The following is a 17097-nucleotide window of genomic DNA, read 5'->3' as shown; positions in this document are numbered from 1 at the left end:
GACGACGTCTCTCTTCAGAGATGGGTGAGCGGTGCGCTGGGACAGCATGGCCGAGGAGAATGGACTCAAAGGCCACTGTGGCAGACATCTTGGCCCCGGCCGCTGGACCAGAGGAAGTGGACGAGCTAGTTGGAATGGCAAAAGAAGGACGTCTTTCTGGATTAAAAGTGACTGGTCTTGAACGGTGACTGCCATGGATGTGCCCCGAAGTTCATTAACAGACAGCTCATTTTGATGTCTACAAACAAGCCTAAGGATGCACTTAAGGATACAAATATTGGACTATTTCAGTCCCATAACTGTGCCTGGATGAAATACTTTGGGAGTGAGGGGACTTAACTCTTGATTGATTGATTGCAACCTGACTAGTTGCCATAACTTATTAATCTCCTTTAACAAATGGACAAAATTTTATGATTTCGTTTTTTATGTCTCTACTAGCCTAATGTGGCTTTTGGACTTTTCTGCATTGGACTTCACTATTAACAAGCAGTAATGGATGGATTGTTTTTACTTGTTCCCTCTGTTTAACTCTTGATTGATTGATCCAGCCAAACCACCCACCCACTCACTCCCCTCTACCTCTCCTCCCGTCCCCTCTGCATCTCCAGGCGAGTGGATGAGTGTGGGAGGGGGAGTAGGCCTCTCGCCATGGCTCACTCCTCTGACTACCACAACCATAGGGAAATGACCAACGGGCGAGGACATCCTCTCCCCCACCCTCATAATGGGGGAGGCTACCCTCACCCCCACAATGGGGGCCAGGCTGGGGGATCCCACTCGACAAACCGCTACATGCAGAAGAAGCATCACCGCCACAGGGGAGGCAGGTCCTCACCCATGGGCAGAGTCATCCTCATCAACTCTCCTGTCGATGGTGATAATTTTACTGTGTTTACTCCCCCTCCCAAAGTAACTCAGTGTTGTATGAACTCTTAAGTCCACAAAACTAAAGCCTGCTGAGCTAAAGATCCTTCATTAGTTCAGGAGAATTATACATTTTTACTTACAACTCCCATATTTCTGCTGTATCCAACTTGTTGTCAATACAGTGTTTCTACTGCATTGGATCTCAGAGTGCCTGTTCCCTCTTGTGTACAGGTGGGGATGACTGTGAAGACCTCCACACAGTGACAGTAGATAAGAGTGCAGACGGCCGTCTGGGATTCAGTGTTAGAGGTGGTTCAGAACACGGACTCAGCATCTTTGTCAGCAAGATAGAGGATGACAGCTCTGCAGGTAGGTCCTAGGGAGGGAGGTGTGTGTGTTGACCCCATAATGACCCCTGTTTGTTTTTACGAGTGTGTTTGTGTGAGTATGCGTTTGTGGGCTTGCGTATGTGCATGTGCATTTTTTTGTGTGTGTTTGTGTTCCTACAGTTGAAGTCGGAAGTTTACATACACGTTAGCCAAGTATATTTAAACTCAGTTTTTCACAATTCCTGACATTTAATCCAAGTAAAAAATTCCCCATTTTAGGTAAATTAGGATCACCACTTTATTTTAGGAATGTGAAATGTCAGAATAATAGTAGAGATAAATGATTTATTTCACCTTTTATTTCTTTCATCACATTTCCAGTGGGTCAGAAGTTTACAAAACACTTGCTTAGTATTTGGTAACATTGCCTTTAAATGGTTTAATTTGGGTCAAACGTTTCGGGTAGCCTTCCACAAGCTTCCCACAATAAGTTGGGTGAATTTTGGCCCATTCCTCCTGACAGAGATGGTGCAACTGTGTCAGGTTTGTAAGACCTCCTTGCTCGCACATGCCTTTTCAGTTCTGCCCACAAATTCTCTATGGGATTGAGGTCAGGGCTTTGTGATGGCCACTCCAATACCTTGACTTTGTTGTACTTAAGCCATGCTTGGGGTCATTGTCCATTTGGAAGACCCATTTGCGACCAAGCTTTAACTTCCTGATTATGTCTTGAGATGTTGTTCCAATATATCCACATAATTTTCAATCTTCATGATGCCCACTATTTTGTGAAGTGCACCAGTCCCTCCGTCAGCAAAGCACCCCCACAACATGATGCTGCCACCCCCGTGCTTCACGTTTGGGATGGTGTTCTTCGGCTTGCAAGCCCCCCCTTTTTCCTCCGAACATAACGATGGTCTATTTTTGTTTCATCAGACCAGAGGACATTTCTCCAAAAAGTACGATCTTTGTCCACATGTGCAGTTGCAAACCGTAGTCTGGCTTTTTTTATGGTGGTTTTGGAGCAGTGGCTTCTTCCTTGCTGAGCGGCCTTTCAGGTTATGTCGATATAGGACTCATTTTTACTGTGGATATAGATACGTTTGTACCTGTTTCCTCCAGCATCTTCACAAGGTCCTTTGCTGCTGTTCTGGAATTGATTTGCACTTTTCGCACCAAAGTACGTTAATCTCTAGGAGACAGAACGTGTCTCATTCCTGAGCGGTATGACGGCTCCGTGGTCCCATGGTGTTTATACTTGCGTACTATTGTTTGTACAGATGAACGTGGTGCTTTCAGACATTTGGAAATTGCTCACAAGGATGAACCAGACTTGTGGAGGTCTACATGTTTCTGAGGTTTTGGCTGATTTCTTTTGATTTTCCCATCTCATGATGTCAAGCAAAGAGGCAAGGTGGGCCTTGAAGGTAAGCCACAGGTACACCTCCAATTGACTCAAATGATGTCAATTAGCCTATCAAAAGCTTCTAAAGCCAGCTTCTAAAGCCACGACATCACTGGAATTGTGATACAGTGAATTCTAAGTGAAATAATCTGTCTGTAAATAATTGTTGGGAAAATTACTTGTGTCGTGCACAAAGTAGATGTCCTAACCGACTTGCCAAAACTATAGTTTGTTAATAAGAAATTTGCGGAGTGGTTGAAAAACAAGTTTTAATGACTCCAGACCTCAACTGTATGTGTGCGTGTGTATACATGTGTCTGTACTGTATGCGTCAGTCAGTCTGTGCTTAAATCCCTTCGTCTCTTCCCTCCAGAGCAGGCAGGTCTCTGTGTAGGGGACAAGCTGGTGGAGGTGAATGGTATCAGCCTGGAAAGCATCACTATGAGCAGTGCTGTGAAGGTCCTGACGGGGAACAACAGGCTGAGGATGGTCGTGAGACGTGTGGGGAAAGTCCCTGGTATACGCTACTCCAAGGAGAAGACTACATGGTGAGAGGACCTAGTGTAGTGTATAGTACTGTACACTTTTAGAAAAAAATACGATATCTAGAGCCTAAAATTGTTCTTCAACTGTCCCCATAGCAGAAGCCTTTGAAGAACCATTTCTGATTCCAGGTAGAACATCTTTGGTTCCAGGTAGAACCCTTTTGGGTACCAGGTAGAACCCTTTCCACAGAGGGTTCTACATGGAATCAAAAAGAGTTCTATCTGGAACCAAAAAGGGTTGTTTTATTGGGACAGCCGAAGACGCCTTCTGGAACCCTTTTTTCTAAGAGTGTACTAAACTGTTATATTATGTCACGAAATGTACTGCGCTGTACTGTTGTTATGTGATGTAGTTGGTCAGTTCCTAATGTAATGGTTAGTTGAGAGGACAGGGACACATGTGTAAATGAGTGTAGTTGTTAATCAGCATTCAAGTTCAAGTGCAACCTGATTAGTTCAAGCCACCTGAAGCACTGGAGTGGAGTGAGCGAAGTATGGGTAATGAGACAGGCTGGTATCACAGACTAGACGTAACATTGTAAAACCAAATCCAAATTAGTATGATATGTTATGTTTGATATAGTTACATAAGACAGAAAGTTACTTGAGGAAAAAACTAAAAGAGGGTGGTTGGCCGGGGTAAACACGAATGTCTAGCATCCCAAACGTTGAGTGTTCAATATCATTATGGACAACTTTAGCATGTTAGCTAACCCTTCCCCAAACTCTAACCTTAAACCCTAACCTAGCTAACATTAGCCACAAAATTGGAATTTGCATCATATCACACGAAATGGATGATGGACATCCATACACAAAGGCATACATGTACCATACCAAACGTTACATGTCATACTAATTTCAGTGTCCCAGGCTTTCATGTACTATGCTACGTCTACCCCTGAGTCCAGGTTTCAGGCAGGAGACTACCTGATGCATATGATCAGTACAACAACAACACTATACAGAGCACAGGAGGTTGGAGGTACCTTAATTGGGGAGAACGGGCTCGTTGTAATGGCTGGAGTGGAATTAGTGAAATTGTATCAGATGCATCAAACACATAGTTTCCATTTGTTTGATTCCATTCTATTCACTCTGTTCTAGCCATTATTATGAGCCGTCCTCCCTCAGCAACCTCCACTGTTACATAGGTAGTGTCATATGGTTCCATATAATATGTATCCGGTTTTGTGATACCGAGTGTATCGTATGCATCAACAGTGTGTTAAATGCATCACGATCCTTATGAAATTGATCCCATTAGGCGTATGGTTTGTGAATTCTTTATAAGTATTACGTTTTTTCATAGTGTCTCATCAATATAACAGCTAGTATTATATCTCTATGGTCACATCAGTATGATGCGTCACCACTAGGTTATCTTTCTGCTGAGGGATCTTGGTTTCATGGTGCACGGCTAGATGGATTTCCTCTATGACTATGGCTAATTTGACTAATTGATAGGAAGGCCAGAACTCACTGGGGAATGGGGCTGCTGTTGTGTGTGAGGAGGGAGGTGTAGTATGTCAAATTAAATCTCATTTGAGGGTGGGGGGGGTGCAATGCAAATAGTCTGGGTAGCCATTTGATTAGATTTATTTTATTTACCCAGGCAAGTCAGTTAAGAACCAATTCTTATTTTCAATGACAGCCTAGGAACAGTGGGTTTACTGCCAGTTCAGGGGCAGAACAACAGATTTGTACCTTGTCAGCTCGGGGATTTGAACTTGCAACCTTCCAGTTACTAGTCCAACGCTCTAACCACTAGGCTGCCCTGCCGTATGTTCAGGAGTTCAGGATGTTCAGGAGTCTTATGGCTTGGGGGTAGAAGCTGTTCAGAAGCCTCTTGGACCTACACTTGGCGCTCAGGTACCGCTTGCCGTTTGGTAGCAGAGAGAACAGTCTATGACTAAGGTGGCTGGTGTCTTTGACAATTTTTAGGGCCTTCCTCTGACACCGCCTGGTATAGAGGTCCTGGATGGCAGGAAGCTTTGCCCCAGTAATGTACTGGGCCGTACGTACTACCCTCTGTAATGCCTTGCGGTTGGAGGCCGAAAGGTTGCCACATCTGGCAGTGACCAGTCAGGATGCTCTTGATGGTGCAGCTGTAGAACCTTTTGAGGATCTGAGGATCCATGCCAAATCTTTTCAGTCTCCTGAGGGGGAATAGGTTTTGTCGTACCCTGTTTACGACTGTATTGGTGTGCTTGGACCATGTTAGTGTGTTGGTGATGTGGACCCCAAGGACCTTGAGACTCTCAACCTGCTCCACTGCAGCCCCATCGGTGACAATGGGGGAATGTTTTCCTGTTTTTCCTGCAGTCAACAATCATCTCCTTTGTCTTGATCATGTTGAGGGAGAGGTTGTTGCCCTGGCATCACACGGCCAGGTCTCTGGCCTCCTCCATATAGGCTGTCTCGTCGTTGTCAGTGATCAGGCCTACCACTGTTGTGTCATTGGCAAACTTACTGATGGTGTTGGAGTCGTGCCTGGCCGTGCAATCATGAGTGAACAGGGAGTACAAGAGGGGACTGTGCACGCAACCCTGAGGGGCTTCTGTGTTGACTATCGGTGTGGCGGTTGTGTTGTTACCTATCCTTACCACATGGGGGCGGCCCAACAGGAAGTCCAAGATCCAGTTGCAGAGGGAGGTGTTTAGTCCCAGGGTCCTTAGCTTATTGATGAGCTTTGAGTGCACTATGGTGTTGAACGCTGATCTGTAGTCAATGAATAACATTCTCACATAGGTGTTCCTTTTGTCCAGGTGGGAAAGAGCAATGTGGAGTGCAACAGAGATTGCATCATCTGTGGATCTGCTAGGGCGGTGTGCAAATTGGATTGGGTCTAGTGTATGTACATATCTGTGTGTGTTTGTATGTACAGTATGTTTATGTACATATCTAGCATGTGTTTGTTTCTGCAGGGTGGATCTGATCCAGAGGCGTATGGTAGTAGAGGAGAGTGGTCGTACTCCTTCAGATGCCAGTTCAGACAGTGTTCTCCGTAGGATGGTTCACCTCTACACAACCTCAGATGACTACTGCCTGGGATTCAACATCAGAGGGGGCAAAGAGTTCGGACTGGGCATCTACGTCTCTAAGTACGTGGTCCTGGGGAAGATACAGGTTGTGAAGGTTTATGTTCCCACCTATCACTAGATTAAACTGCTCAAGCGTACAACACTGTTGCTCTCAACAACAACAAAATACAGTGGAGATACCTTTGTTTGTAACATGTAAATATATTCACAATTGACTTGTGGGAGACGTGAGCAGCCCTTAATTGAATCTGAACTCTAACTACTGGATGGTAACTATCAGAGAACAATGTTTGAACAATGTTTGAAGCTCAGAGCAATACAAAACACAACTCAAAACAATCGGCCATCTCCACGACACATCTTCCTTGACTTCTCTGTGTATTATGATCAGGTTGGACCCTGGGGGTCTGGCGGAGCAGCACGGCATCAAGATGGGCGACCAGATCCTGGCAGCCAATGGGGTGAGCTTTGATGGCATCACCCATAGCAATGCCGTGGAAGTTCTGAAGAGCCACACCCACATCATGCTGACCATCAGGGTGAGAGAGAAGACTCATCTTTAGCTGCGTCCCAAGTGGCACCCTGTTACCTTTATAGTGCACTACCCCTGTTGGGACGCAAACTTTTTCTTTAGCTATCTATAGTGCTTTCACCTATCCAGTCCTATCAGATCTGTGAAGTGGAGTGAACTAGCTAGGGCAGATGGAAGGGAACATCTTTCTGAAATTAAACACGGCCATTATAAGTGCATCTCAATAGTCTAAAGTTGCCTCCACTCCTTGTCTCCTCTCCATCATATACACTGATCTGTACTGTTCTCCTAAATGCATGTACATCAAGGTTGAAAGTGGTACACACTAACCTTTAATATGAAACATGTACTCAATGTTCAATAGGTTAGATCCATTTCATACCTAACAGTTGATCACGTGGTGCTCTAAGTACTCTGTCACATTAATGGATGTTGCAGTGCGTTAAACAACACCGGCTCTTCTTGCGCTGGGGAGGGAGACAGCATAGTAAAGCAGACAGCTGGCACCTGGCCCATGCATTCCTCTGTGTGTGTGTGTGTGTGTGTGTGTGTGTGTGTGTGTGTGTGTGTGTGTGTGTGTGTGTGTGTGTGTGTGTGTGTGTGTGTGTGTGTGTGTGTGTGTGTGTGTGTGTGTGTGTGTGTGTGTGTGTGTGTGTGTGTGTGTGTGTGTGTGTGTGTGTTTGTGCACGCCCAGCCCCTCGCATTCCAGTGGGCTCACTTTACTCCTCTCATCTCAGGTTCCGTGCGAGAAAAAACGCCAGAGACGATGTTCATTATTTACAAGGCAGCAAGATCAAGTTATAATCAGCAGAAAGCCTTGTTTTATGTCTCTCCTCTGCCCCGCGCTAAACCCCATTATGGCTCAAAATTACACACATAGGAGCCGGGTTAGTTTGCTAAACGCCCCCCAACACCTGCCCAGACCAAGGCCCATTGTGGAAGCTCTCGGAGGGGGTCCACTGTGACTTCTGCCTGACCTGAATTGGTGGCTTTCCTTTGTGGTCTTAAGTGTAGGGATCTTAGAATTTATCAAGTGAGACTTGTGTTTGACCTAAAATGGTGCCCTGTTCTCCATGTGGGCCTGTGCTAAGTAGCAGTATGGTGAGAGGGCATAAGCTTCCCTGGAGAGGTGGTGAATCTTGTGAGTGAGTGTCTGCCATCTTGTGTCAGGGCTCCAGTTTTTCCCTAGAGCTGTGTTTCTGTATAATACAGTGTGTGTGTGTGTGTGTGTGTGTGTGTGTGTGTGTGTGTGTGTGTGTGTGTGTGTGTGTGTGTGTGTGTGTGTGTGTGTGTGTGTGTGTGTGTGTGTGTGTGTGTGTGTGTGTGTGTGTGTGTGTGTGTGTGTGTGTGTGTGTGTGTGTGTGTGTGTGTGTGTGTGTGTGTGTGTGTGTGTGTGTGTGTGTGTGTGTGTGTGTGTGTGTGTGTGTGTGTGTGTGTGTGTGTGTGTGTGTGTGTGTGTGTGTGTGTGTGTGTGTGTGTGTGTGTGTGTGTGTGTGTGTGTGTGTGTGTGTGTGTGTGTGTGTGTGTGTGTGTGTGTGTGTGTGTGTGTGTGTGTGTGTGTGTGTGTGTGTGTGTGTGTGTGTGTGTGTGTGTGTGTGTGTGTGTGTGTGTGTGTGTGTGTGTGTGTGTGTGTGTGTGTGTGTGTGTGTGTGTGTGTGTGTGTGTGTGTGTGTGTGTGTGTGTGTGTGTGTGTGTGTGTGTGTGTGTGTGTGTGTGTGTGTGTGTGTGTGTGTGTGTGTGTGTGTGTGTGTGTGTGTGTGTGTGTGTGTGTGTGTGTGTGTGTGTGTGTGTGTGTGTGTGTGTGTGTGTGTGTGTGTGTGTGTGTGTGTGTGTGTGTGTGTGTGTGTGTGTGTGTGTGTGTGTGTGTGTGTGTGTGTGTGTGTGTGTGTGTGTGTGTGTGTGTGTGTGTGTGTGTGTGTGTGTGTGTGTGTGTGTGTGTGTGTGTGTGTGTGTGTGTGTGTGTGTGTGTGTGTGTGTGTGTGTGTGTGTGTGTGTGTGTGTGTGTGTGTGTGTGTGTGTGTGTGTGTGTGTGTGTGTGTGTGTGTGTGTGTGTGTGGAATTGCAGTGAGGTCCGCCAAGTCCCTAAGGGTCACTTGTCCTTGTAGCACCCACACACTTTCATTGAGTGGAAGGTCACATGTGCCCCAGAGCCAGAAGAAACTTCTGTGAGACTCTGTAAAGGTCATGAAATAGAGGCTAGTCTACTTATATTCTGTCCTCAGAACACCTATCCTAGGGTAAACGCATCCAGATATCCACATATAAGGACTGACTACTGAACCTCTGATAAAATATTTATAGAAATGTCGTGTGTGATGATGATGATGAGTATGATGGAGAGAATAAGGTGGAGGATGATGATGATAGAGAATGAATATGATTATGACGACGATGATTATGATGATGATGTGATGTTTATCTTCATCCTAACAGGAGGCAGGAAGATACCCTGCATACAAAGAGATGGTGGCTGAATACAGCTGGCTCAGCAAAAGTATGTATCTCTCTTCTCAGTATGCTACTCACACACAGACAATCCTGAATGTATAGTATACTAATGGAAGTACAATGAGCTAATAAGTCATATGAAAGGATTCAAACGTAGAAAATAAAAAATAAGTACATTAAACGCTTGACCTCAATGTTTATCTGAATATTCCATTCATTTCATGAAAGCTTCACCAATTCTAGAATCCCAATCTCAGATTCTACATTACATGACATTACATGACGTGTCAATCTAAAGTAGAGCACCGGCTCATCACATGTACTTTAACTAAATCCCTCTGCGGTATTCATCTCAGTCCCCAGATCTGATCCTCTGCTTTTTGCTTAATATGAGTGGGTCTGAAAATAGCCCCAGATTAGTGCTGTGTGTGCTCAGAGACAGAGTAGTACTCTGGGTTGGACACGGCGTGTTATGACAGGTTGGTGACTGGGTGGCTGGATGGGTTGTGTCCCAAATGGCATCCTATTCCCTATTTAGTGCACTTTTGACCAGTGTCTATAGGGCTCTGGTCAAAAGTAGTGCACTACTGTATATAAGAAATAAGGTGCCATTTGGGACATACTCTCGTGTATTTAGGTTGCTGGGATCTAAGGCTACTGAGTCATTTCTGGCTTTTACATGATTCTTCCTGATGATTCATGTAGTTGAATTGATTCTCTGGATTTACTGTAGTTAAAGCCAATGGGATTAGCAAACACAGCAGTTTGTTGTTTTAAAGTTTTGAAAATCTCTCAAAAAGTGTTCTTCTGAAAAAGTTTGGTTACTTTTGGATCCCGTGACGCGGTTAGCCTCAGTTGCTTGTACCGCTATATCTGTCCAGGGATACTGCCAACCAAAAGTTTGAAGAGATGCTTGGCGTGGCAGCTAGCCTAGCTACTAACTAGCTCTCAAGCTAGCAAGGTTCCCTTGACAGATTGAACACACGCAGTTATCCCTTGTGGCTGGGACAGCAGATTGTCCCAGGCTTGTGGCTGTCTGAATCCCTGCTGTTTGCTGCTGTTTAAATCTTCCCTGCGACCTGCCCTGTCTTCTGGAACTGCATGGAGTACCAGCATTGGCATGCAATCCTACCATGTCATCCAAAGCTAAAGGTGGGAGTCATGGAGGGGACAGTATTTCTATATCACAGGTGGAGGATCTTTTAAACAAACAAAAAGAGTTTGTTGCAAGCAGTTGTTACAACAATAGGATGGGTGGCCAGTCCTCTTCTGGCTGTGCCGGGTGGAGATTATAACAGAACATGGCCAAGATGTTCAAATGTTCATAAATGACCAGCATGGTCAAATAATAGGCCCGGGACATGTAGCACGTCCGGTGAACAGGTCAGGATTCCATAGCCGCAGGCAGATCAGTTGAAACTGGAGCAGCAGCACGGCCAGGTGGACTGGGGACAGCAAGGAGTCATCATGCCAGGTAGTCCTGAGGCATGATCCTAGGGCTCAGGTCCCCCGAGAGAGAGAAAGAAAGAGAGAAAGAGAGAATTGCAGAGAGCATACTTAAATTCACACAGGACACCGGATAAGACAGGAGAAGTATTCCAGATATAACAAACTGACCCTAGCACCCCGACAAATAAACTACTGCAGCATAAATACTGGAGGCTGAGACAGGAGGGGTCAGGAGACACTGTGGCAGGAAGGATATAACCCCACCCATTTTGCCATAGCACAGCCCCCACACCACTAGAGGGATATATTCAACCACCAACTTACCATCCTGAGACAAGGCCGAGTATAGCCCACAAAGATCTCTGCCACGGCACAACCCAAGGGGGGCACCAAACCCAGACAGGAAGATCACATCAATGACTCAACCCACTCAAGTGGGACGGCATGAAAGAGCACCAGTAAGCCAGTGACTCAGCCCCTGTAATAGGGTTAGAGGCAGAGAATCCCAGTGGAAAGAGGGGAACCGGCCAGACAGAGACAGCAAGGGCGGTTCGTTGCTCCAGAGCCTTTCTGTTCACCTTCACACTCCTGGGCCAGACTACACTCAATCATATGACCCACTGAAGAGATGAGTCTTCAGTAAAGACTTAAAGGTTGAGACCGAGTTTGCGTCTCTCACATGGGTAGGCAGACCATTCCATAAAAATGGAACTCTATAGGAGAAAGCCCTACCTTCAGCTGTTTGCTTAGAAATTCTATGGACAATTAGGAGGCCTGTGTCTTGTGACCGTAGCGTACATGTAGGTATGTACGGCAGGACCAAATCAGAGAGATAGGTAGGAGCAAGCCCATGTAATGCTTTGTAGGTTAGCAGTAAAACCTTGAAATGAGCCCTTTCCTTGAAGGGAGGTAGTGTAGGGAGGCTAGCACTGGAGTAATATGATCACATTTTTTGCACTAACTGAAGTTTATTTAGTGCTTTATTGGGGTAGCCGGAAAGTAGACCATTGCAGTAGTCTAACCTAGACTAGATAAGAAAGAACTTCCCAACTATGAAAGCTGTCAGAGAACATGGGGACATTGCTTACATCTGCTACGACCAGCTCATTGTCCATCATCCCTCCAAAAAGCCTGGGAGGACTGAGAGAGCCTCAGGGTCAGTAGCTTCACCACAACATCACACACACACACACACACACACACACACACACACACACACACACACACACACACACACACACACACACACACACACACACACACACACACACACACACACACACACACACACACACATTTATTTATTTTGTCTCCATATTATGTCCATCTCCAATAAGCTACCAATGCAAGGGCTAAGAATAGCCCATATTAATATATGTAGCCTTAGAAATGAGGTTCATGAAAGTAAATAACTTGCTAACATCAGATAACATTCATACACTGGCCATCTCTGAAACAAATTCCTTTGATACAACAGTAGCAATACAGGGATATAACATCTACAGAAAATACAGGAATGCCCATGGTGGAGGTGTTGCTGTATATGTTCAGAGCCATATTCCTGTAAAGCTTAGAGAGGATCTAATGTCAAATGTTGTTAAAGTGTTGTGGATGCGTGTTCACCTGCCTCATCTAGACTTTCTTATTTTGGGGTGCTGCTATAGGCCATCAAGTGCTAACAGTCAGTATTTGAATAATATGCATACAATGCTTGATAATGTGTGTAATGTTAACAGAGAGGTCTATTTTCTGGGTGACCTGAACATTGACTGCTTAGCAACTAGCTATCCCCTCAAGATGAAGCTTCTAACTGTGACTAATGCCTGTAATATGACTCAGGTTATCAGAGTGCATACCAATAGTGTTGGTTCAGATCTTCACTAATGCTACAGAGCTTTGCTCCAAAGCAATATCAGTTTGCATTGTCTGTAGTGACCATAACATTGTGGCAATAATAAGGAAAGCCAAAGTGCCAAAGTTTGGGCCTAAAGTCATTTATAAGAGATCATAGAAAATGTTATTTTGTTAAAGATGTAAAAAATGTATGTTGGTCTGATGTGTTTGAGGAATTGAATCCAGATGCAGCACTGGAAGTATTAAAACAAGTATTAAAGCTAATTGTTGACATGCACCTGTTAGTTTCTTAACTGCGAGAACTATTAGAGCCCCCTGGATTGATGATGAATTTAAAAAATATATGCTTCAAAGCAATTATGCCAAAGAGGTGGCAAAGAAGTCAGGCTGCTCACCTGATTGGTTGACATGATGTAAATTGAGAAATATTGTGACTTAACGTATATTACCAAACAAAGATAAATTACATAAAACACAATGGAAAAATACTTACCTTAAATGATGTCATGGGCAGAAAACCCAATTAATCTCCATCGTTCATTGAAGTTGATGGGTCATTTTTAACAAAACCTTTCGATATTGCCAATCATTTCAGTGACTATTTCACTAGTAAAGTGGAAACTCAGAAGTGAAATGACAACATTGAACAGTGAACCATCATATTTTTGTATAAAATATCTAAAAATGAAAGTGAAGGATTGCTGTTTGGAATTTGGTCAACTTCGTGTGGTAGAGGTGGAAAAACCATTGTTATCCATCAATAATGATAAGCCACCAGGTATAGACAACAGTGATGGGAAACTATTGAAAATGGTAGCAGACTGTATTGCCACAACTATATGCTATAACTTTAACCAAAGCCTAAATGAGTTTGTGCCACAGGCGTGGAAGGAAGCTAAACAATTCCACTGCCTAACAATAGTAAAGCACCATTTGCTGGCTCTAACAGTCACCCAATCAGTTTGCTGACTGTGCTTAGTGTGTTTGACCAAATACAATGCTATTTTTCAGAGAACAAGTTAACAGCTGACTTTCAACATGCAAATAGAGGAGGAAACTCAACTTCTACTGCACTGATGACTGATGATTGGTTAAAAGACATGGATAATAAGATTATAGTTGGAGATGTATTTTTAGATTTCAGCGCAGCCTTTGATGTTATTGATCATACATTTTTAATGAAAACACTTTATATCACCTGCCATCACATGGTTGGAGACTTATTTATCCAATAGAACCCAGAGAGCGTTCTTGAATGGAAGCTTCTCTATCATAAGATATGTACAGTGCAGTGTCCCAGGGGGGCAGTTGCCTTGGGCCATTACTCTTCTCAATTTTTACAAATGATTTGCCACTGGTCTTACATGAAGCTAGAATGACTAGGTATTCAGATTCCACATGTCAGCACCCAAAGCCAGTGAGCTCACTTAAATTCTAAATAAGGAATTTAAGTCAGTATCAGAGTGGGTGATTAATAATAAACTGGTCTTGAATACATGGTATTTAAGACTGGTATGACCATTGAGCAAGTTGAGGAAGCTAAACTCCTAGGTGTATAACATTGGATGGTCAATAATCAAGTCATATTGACAACTTTCTTGTGAAGATGGGGAGGGGTATGTCTGTTGTAAAAATATGTTCTGCTTTTTGACCCAACAATCAACTGTACTAGTTGTTTAGGCTCTGATCTTGTCCCATCTTGATTACTGTCCAGTAATATGGTCAAGTGCAGCGAAGAAGGACTTAGCCATGCTGCAGCTTGCTTAAAACAGAGCCCTTAACTGCACATACAGAACAAACATCAACAACATGCATGCCAGTCTTTTCTGGTTGAGGGTTGATGAGAGATTAACTGCTTCTCTTCTAGTTTTATGAAAAATATTATTATGGTGAAAATTCCAGATTGTCTGCATAATCAAATAACATTCAGCTCAGACACCCATACATACCCCACAATACATACCACCAGGGGTCTCTTCTCAGTCCCCAAGTCCAAAACAAATTCCAGGCAACGCACAGTTTTATACAGAGCCATGATTGCAAACAGCAAATTGACCTTTAAAAAACAGATTAAAAACATATTTTTTAAATTGTATTGTTTGTATTATATTTTAGTTGCTTTGTTTGTATGTTGTTGTATTTAAAATGTGTGTGACTGTCCTTGTCTATCAGTGTTTTGTTAGCTGTCATGTTTTGTGATTTTTGTGGACCCCAGGAAGAGTAGCTGCTGCTTCTGCAAAAGCTTATGGGGATCCAAATAAACAAATAAACAAACAGTGAGCTCAGCCAGATGTCAGTCTGTACCAACTACAAAGACTTTATGATCGGTGTGAAAAATGTGTGTTATGTATACGGCTCGTGAAATGTGGGATGGGAACTAGAGTTGGATGATTTGAGAACACACTATAAAACTGAGGAAAACATGACTTCATTCTGATTACACAATAAACTATGATTTCAACGCCACTTATGAGGTTCACTGGTGTTCACTTTCATCAAACTACCAATACATGTCTTTAACATAAAGTTTGCATCATTAGAGAATATTATATTTTGTCCTTTGGTATTGAAACACTATACATTTACTTTTCAAATCTCCAACTACTGTTTCTAAATGAGTTCCTCTTCTTCCCCATGCAGTGGCCAATGGAGGGCCTCCGTCCTCTTCCCAGGGCTCTGACTCTTACTCCTCGGCCTCCTCCCTGTCTTCCACCCCCCTCAGCTCCCTTAGTGGTCTCTCCCAGGTCCTCTTCCCCCCCGCCTTTGGCTCTGACATGGTGGACGTCTGCATCTCCACTGAGGACCGCTCTCGCCGCACCAGCAACTCCGAACGCACCGCAGAGACCGCCATGCAGACTGACCTACACCCCCCCTTGGACTCTAACGCATCCCTCTTGCCTCATGGAAGGCTGGTTGCCATGGAAACCAGCCGGACGCTAGGCGCCACTGTGTTTTTGAAGGACACACCAATTCGGGGGAAAGGAGAGGGTCCTGTGGAAAGGGGAGGGGCTGGAGATGGGGGAAGGGGCAAAAGGGGGATGTTGTCACCAGGGGAACAGGACGTGGCGCAGGACTCCCCGAAAACGGCGGTGCTTATGGCCCTGAGCAGACCGAGAAAGCCCATCAGACGATCCCAGAGCCATATCACAGTTACAGGTGAGGAGCAAAACTATGATCAGTTCATGTAAATAGTTCCCAGTCCACAGCGTATGATCCGCATGAAATCGAAAGGCCTAAGAGAACAGAGGCCAAAGAATCATAAATGGGAAATACACTGTTTTCAAAGAACAGTTTTGGTGTGTATCCCTCCCTCCTGTTTTTGATACATGAATAGGCATACCTGTATATCTAATCCTAACCCAGAGCAACCATCTCCTTCGCCACACTAGAGTTACCCAGAGTTCAGTTCAGTGCCTGTGGCTGTGGGTGCCTCTGGGTAACGAGATACGCCCTCTGAGCTTTAGGGAGATCCCCTCTGAGCTGGAGTCTGATGACCTGCACACGACTCCACTGGCCCTCCTGTCACCAGGAAGTCAACGAAAACAACACCTGAAGCCTTTTTCACACTACAGGGCCAACCCGAACCAAACTGTGCTGGTCAGGATATTTTCATTTCACATTGTCCTTTCCAGCATGGTTTCAGAACTATGGTGTATGCTTATCCAGGCCAGCATTGTGCAGCTCGACTTAGCTCGATAGTGTGAATCAGGCATTACTGTCTGAGGGTGAATTTCAATAGTCTATGCTCTCCTCTCCTTCAACTGCACTGATCTGAAAACAAAGAAAAGGTGAAAGCAAAATAGTGGTGATAACTACAGTAACAGGTATTTGATTTCACCCGATGGTTACTTTATGCAGATGATGGAAAGGACATAAAGAAAGTCACTTCAGACTATTGAGATGCACCCCGAGTCATACTTTTGTTAATGTTATCCAGATGACTGCGGCAGAGGTTTAAAAAAATAACAGTGTGTACAATACATCAATATTACCGGGTTGTTGTCTACTAGGAATGATTTACTGGAGAGGGCAGAGAATGTGACTGGATGAGAGATGAACAGTCTTTAACTTCTTACTGAAGAGTGTATCATCCACTTTTATTGGCCAGTGTGAGCATAGAACCATGCAAAATCTAATGAATTATACTTTGAAATAACAAACACATACAATTATTTTTGTAATTTTTCTCTGTGAACCTCAATCTGGCAAAGGTACATCCACAAGCAAAGCATTTAACAAAGACCCGTAACAAAGAGATTACTTGTAACAAATGGGCTTTTCACATGGTAGTATTTGATTTCATTTAGTCAATTTACTTTAAAGGTGAATATGCAGAAATCGTGCCGGCCATTTCCTTCCATTTCCTGGTTGCTAAAATATTTTTTAGCAGGTGATATATAGATGGCAGGTGATATATATATATATTTTTTTTACTTTATTTATCGATTTTCAGACATAACAACAAAAACAGTACAACCGCAACCCTTCATTCTCCCATCCATCCATCCATCCTCTCCCTCCCAACCACCCACCCATCAAGGCATCTATAAAAAATAAGTTAAATAGGAAAGAAAAGCAGAAACAAACAGTAATAGAGACAAAAACAATGGGGGAAAAAAGT

At 44.0% G+C, this 17097-nt stretch overlaps 1 protein-coding gene across 1 annotated transcript in view; it reads left to right on the top strand.

Annotated features, from left to right (window-relative positions):
• The first annotated feature begins 651 nt into the window (after positions 1-651).
• LOC127909342 (PDZ domain-containing protein 7-like) overlaps positions 652-17097 on the top strand; it is a 54843-nt gene continuing 38397 nt past the window's right edge. The window contains exons 1-7 of the mRNA XM_052470247.1: positions 652-877; positions 1102-1239; positions 2978-3152; positions 6077-6253; positions 6585-6732; positions 9159-9219; positions 15117-15632. Coding sequence (XP_052326207.1) covers positions 652-877; positions 1102-1239; positions 2978-3152; positions 6077-6253; positions 6585-6732; positions 9159-9219; positions 15117-15632 — 1441 coding nt within the window. The remainder of the gene's footprint in view (positions 878-1101; positions 1240-2977; positions 3153-6076; positions 6254-6584; positions 6733-9158; positions 9220-15116; positions 15633-17097) is intronic.

This window comes from Oncorhynchus keta, chromosome 2 (assembly GCF_023373465.1).
Source record: "Oncorhynchus keta strain PuntledgeMale-10-30-2019 chromosome 2, Oket_V2, whole genome shotgun sequence".
In the NCBI taxonomy this organism is placed as follows: domain Eukaryota; kingdom Metazoa; phylum Chordata; class Actinopteri; order Salmoniformes; family Salmonidae; genus Oncorhynchus; species Oncorhynchus keta.
The sequence above is the reverse complement of the archived record's forward strand: the minus strand, read 5'-3'. Positions and strand labels throughout refer to the sequence as shown.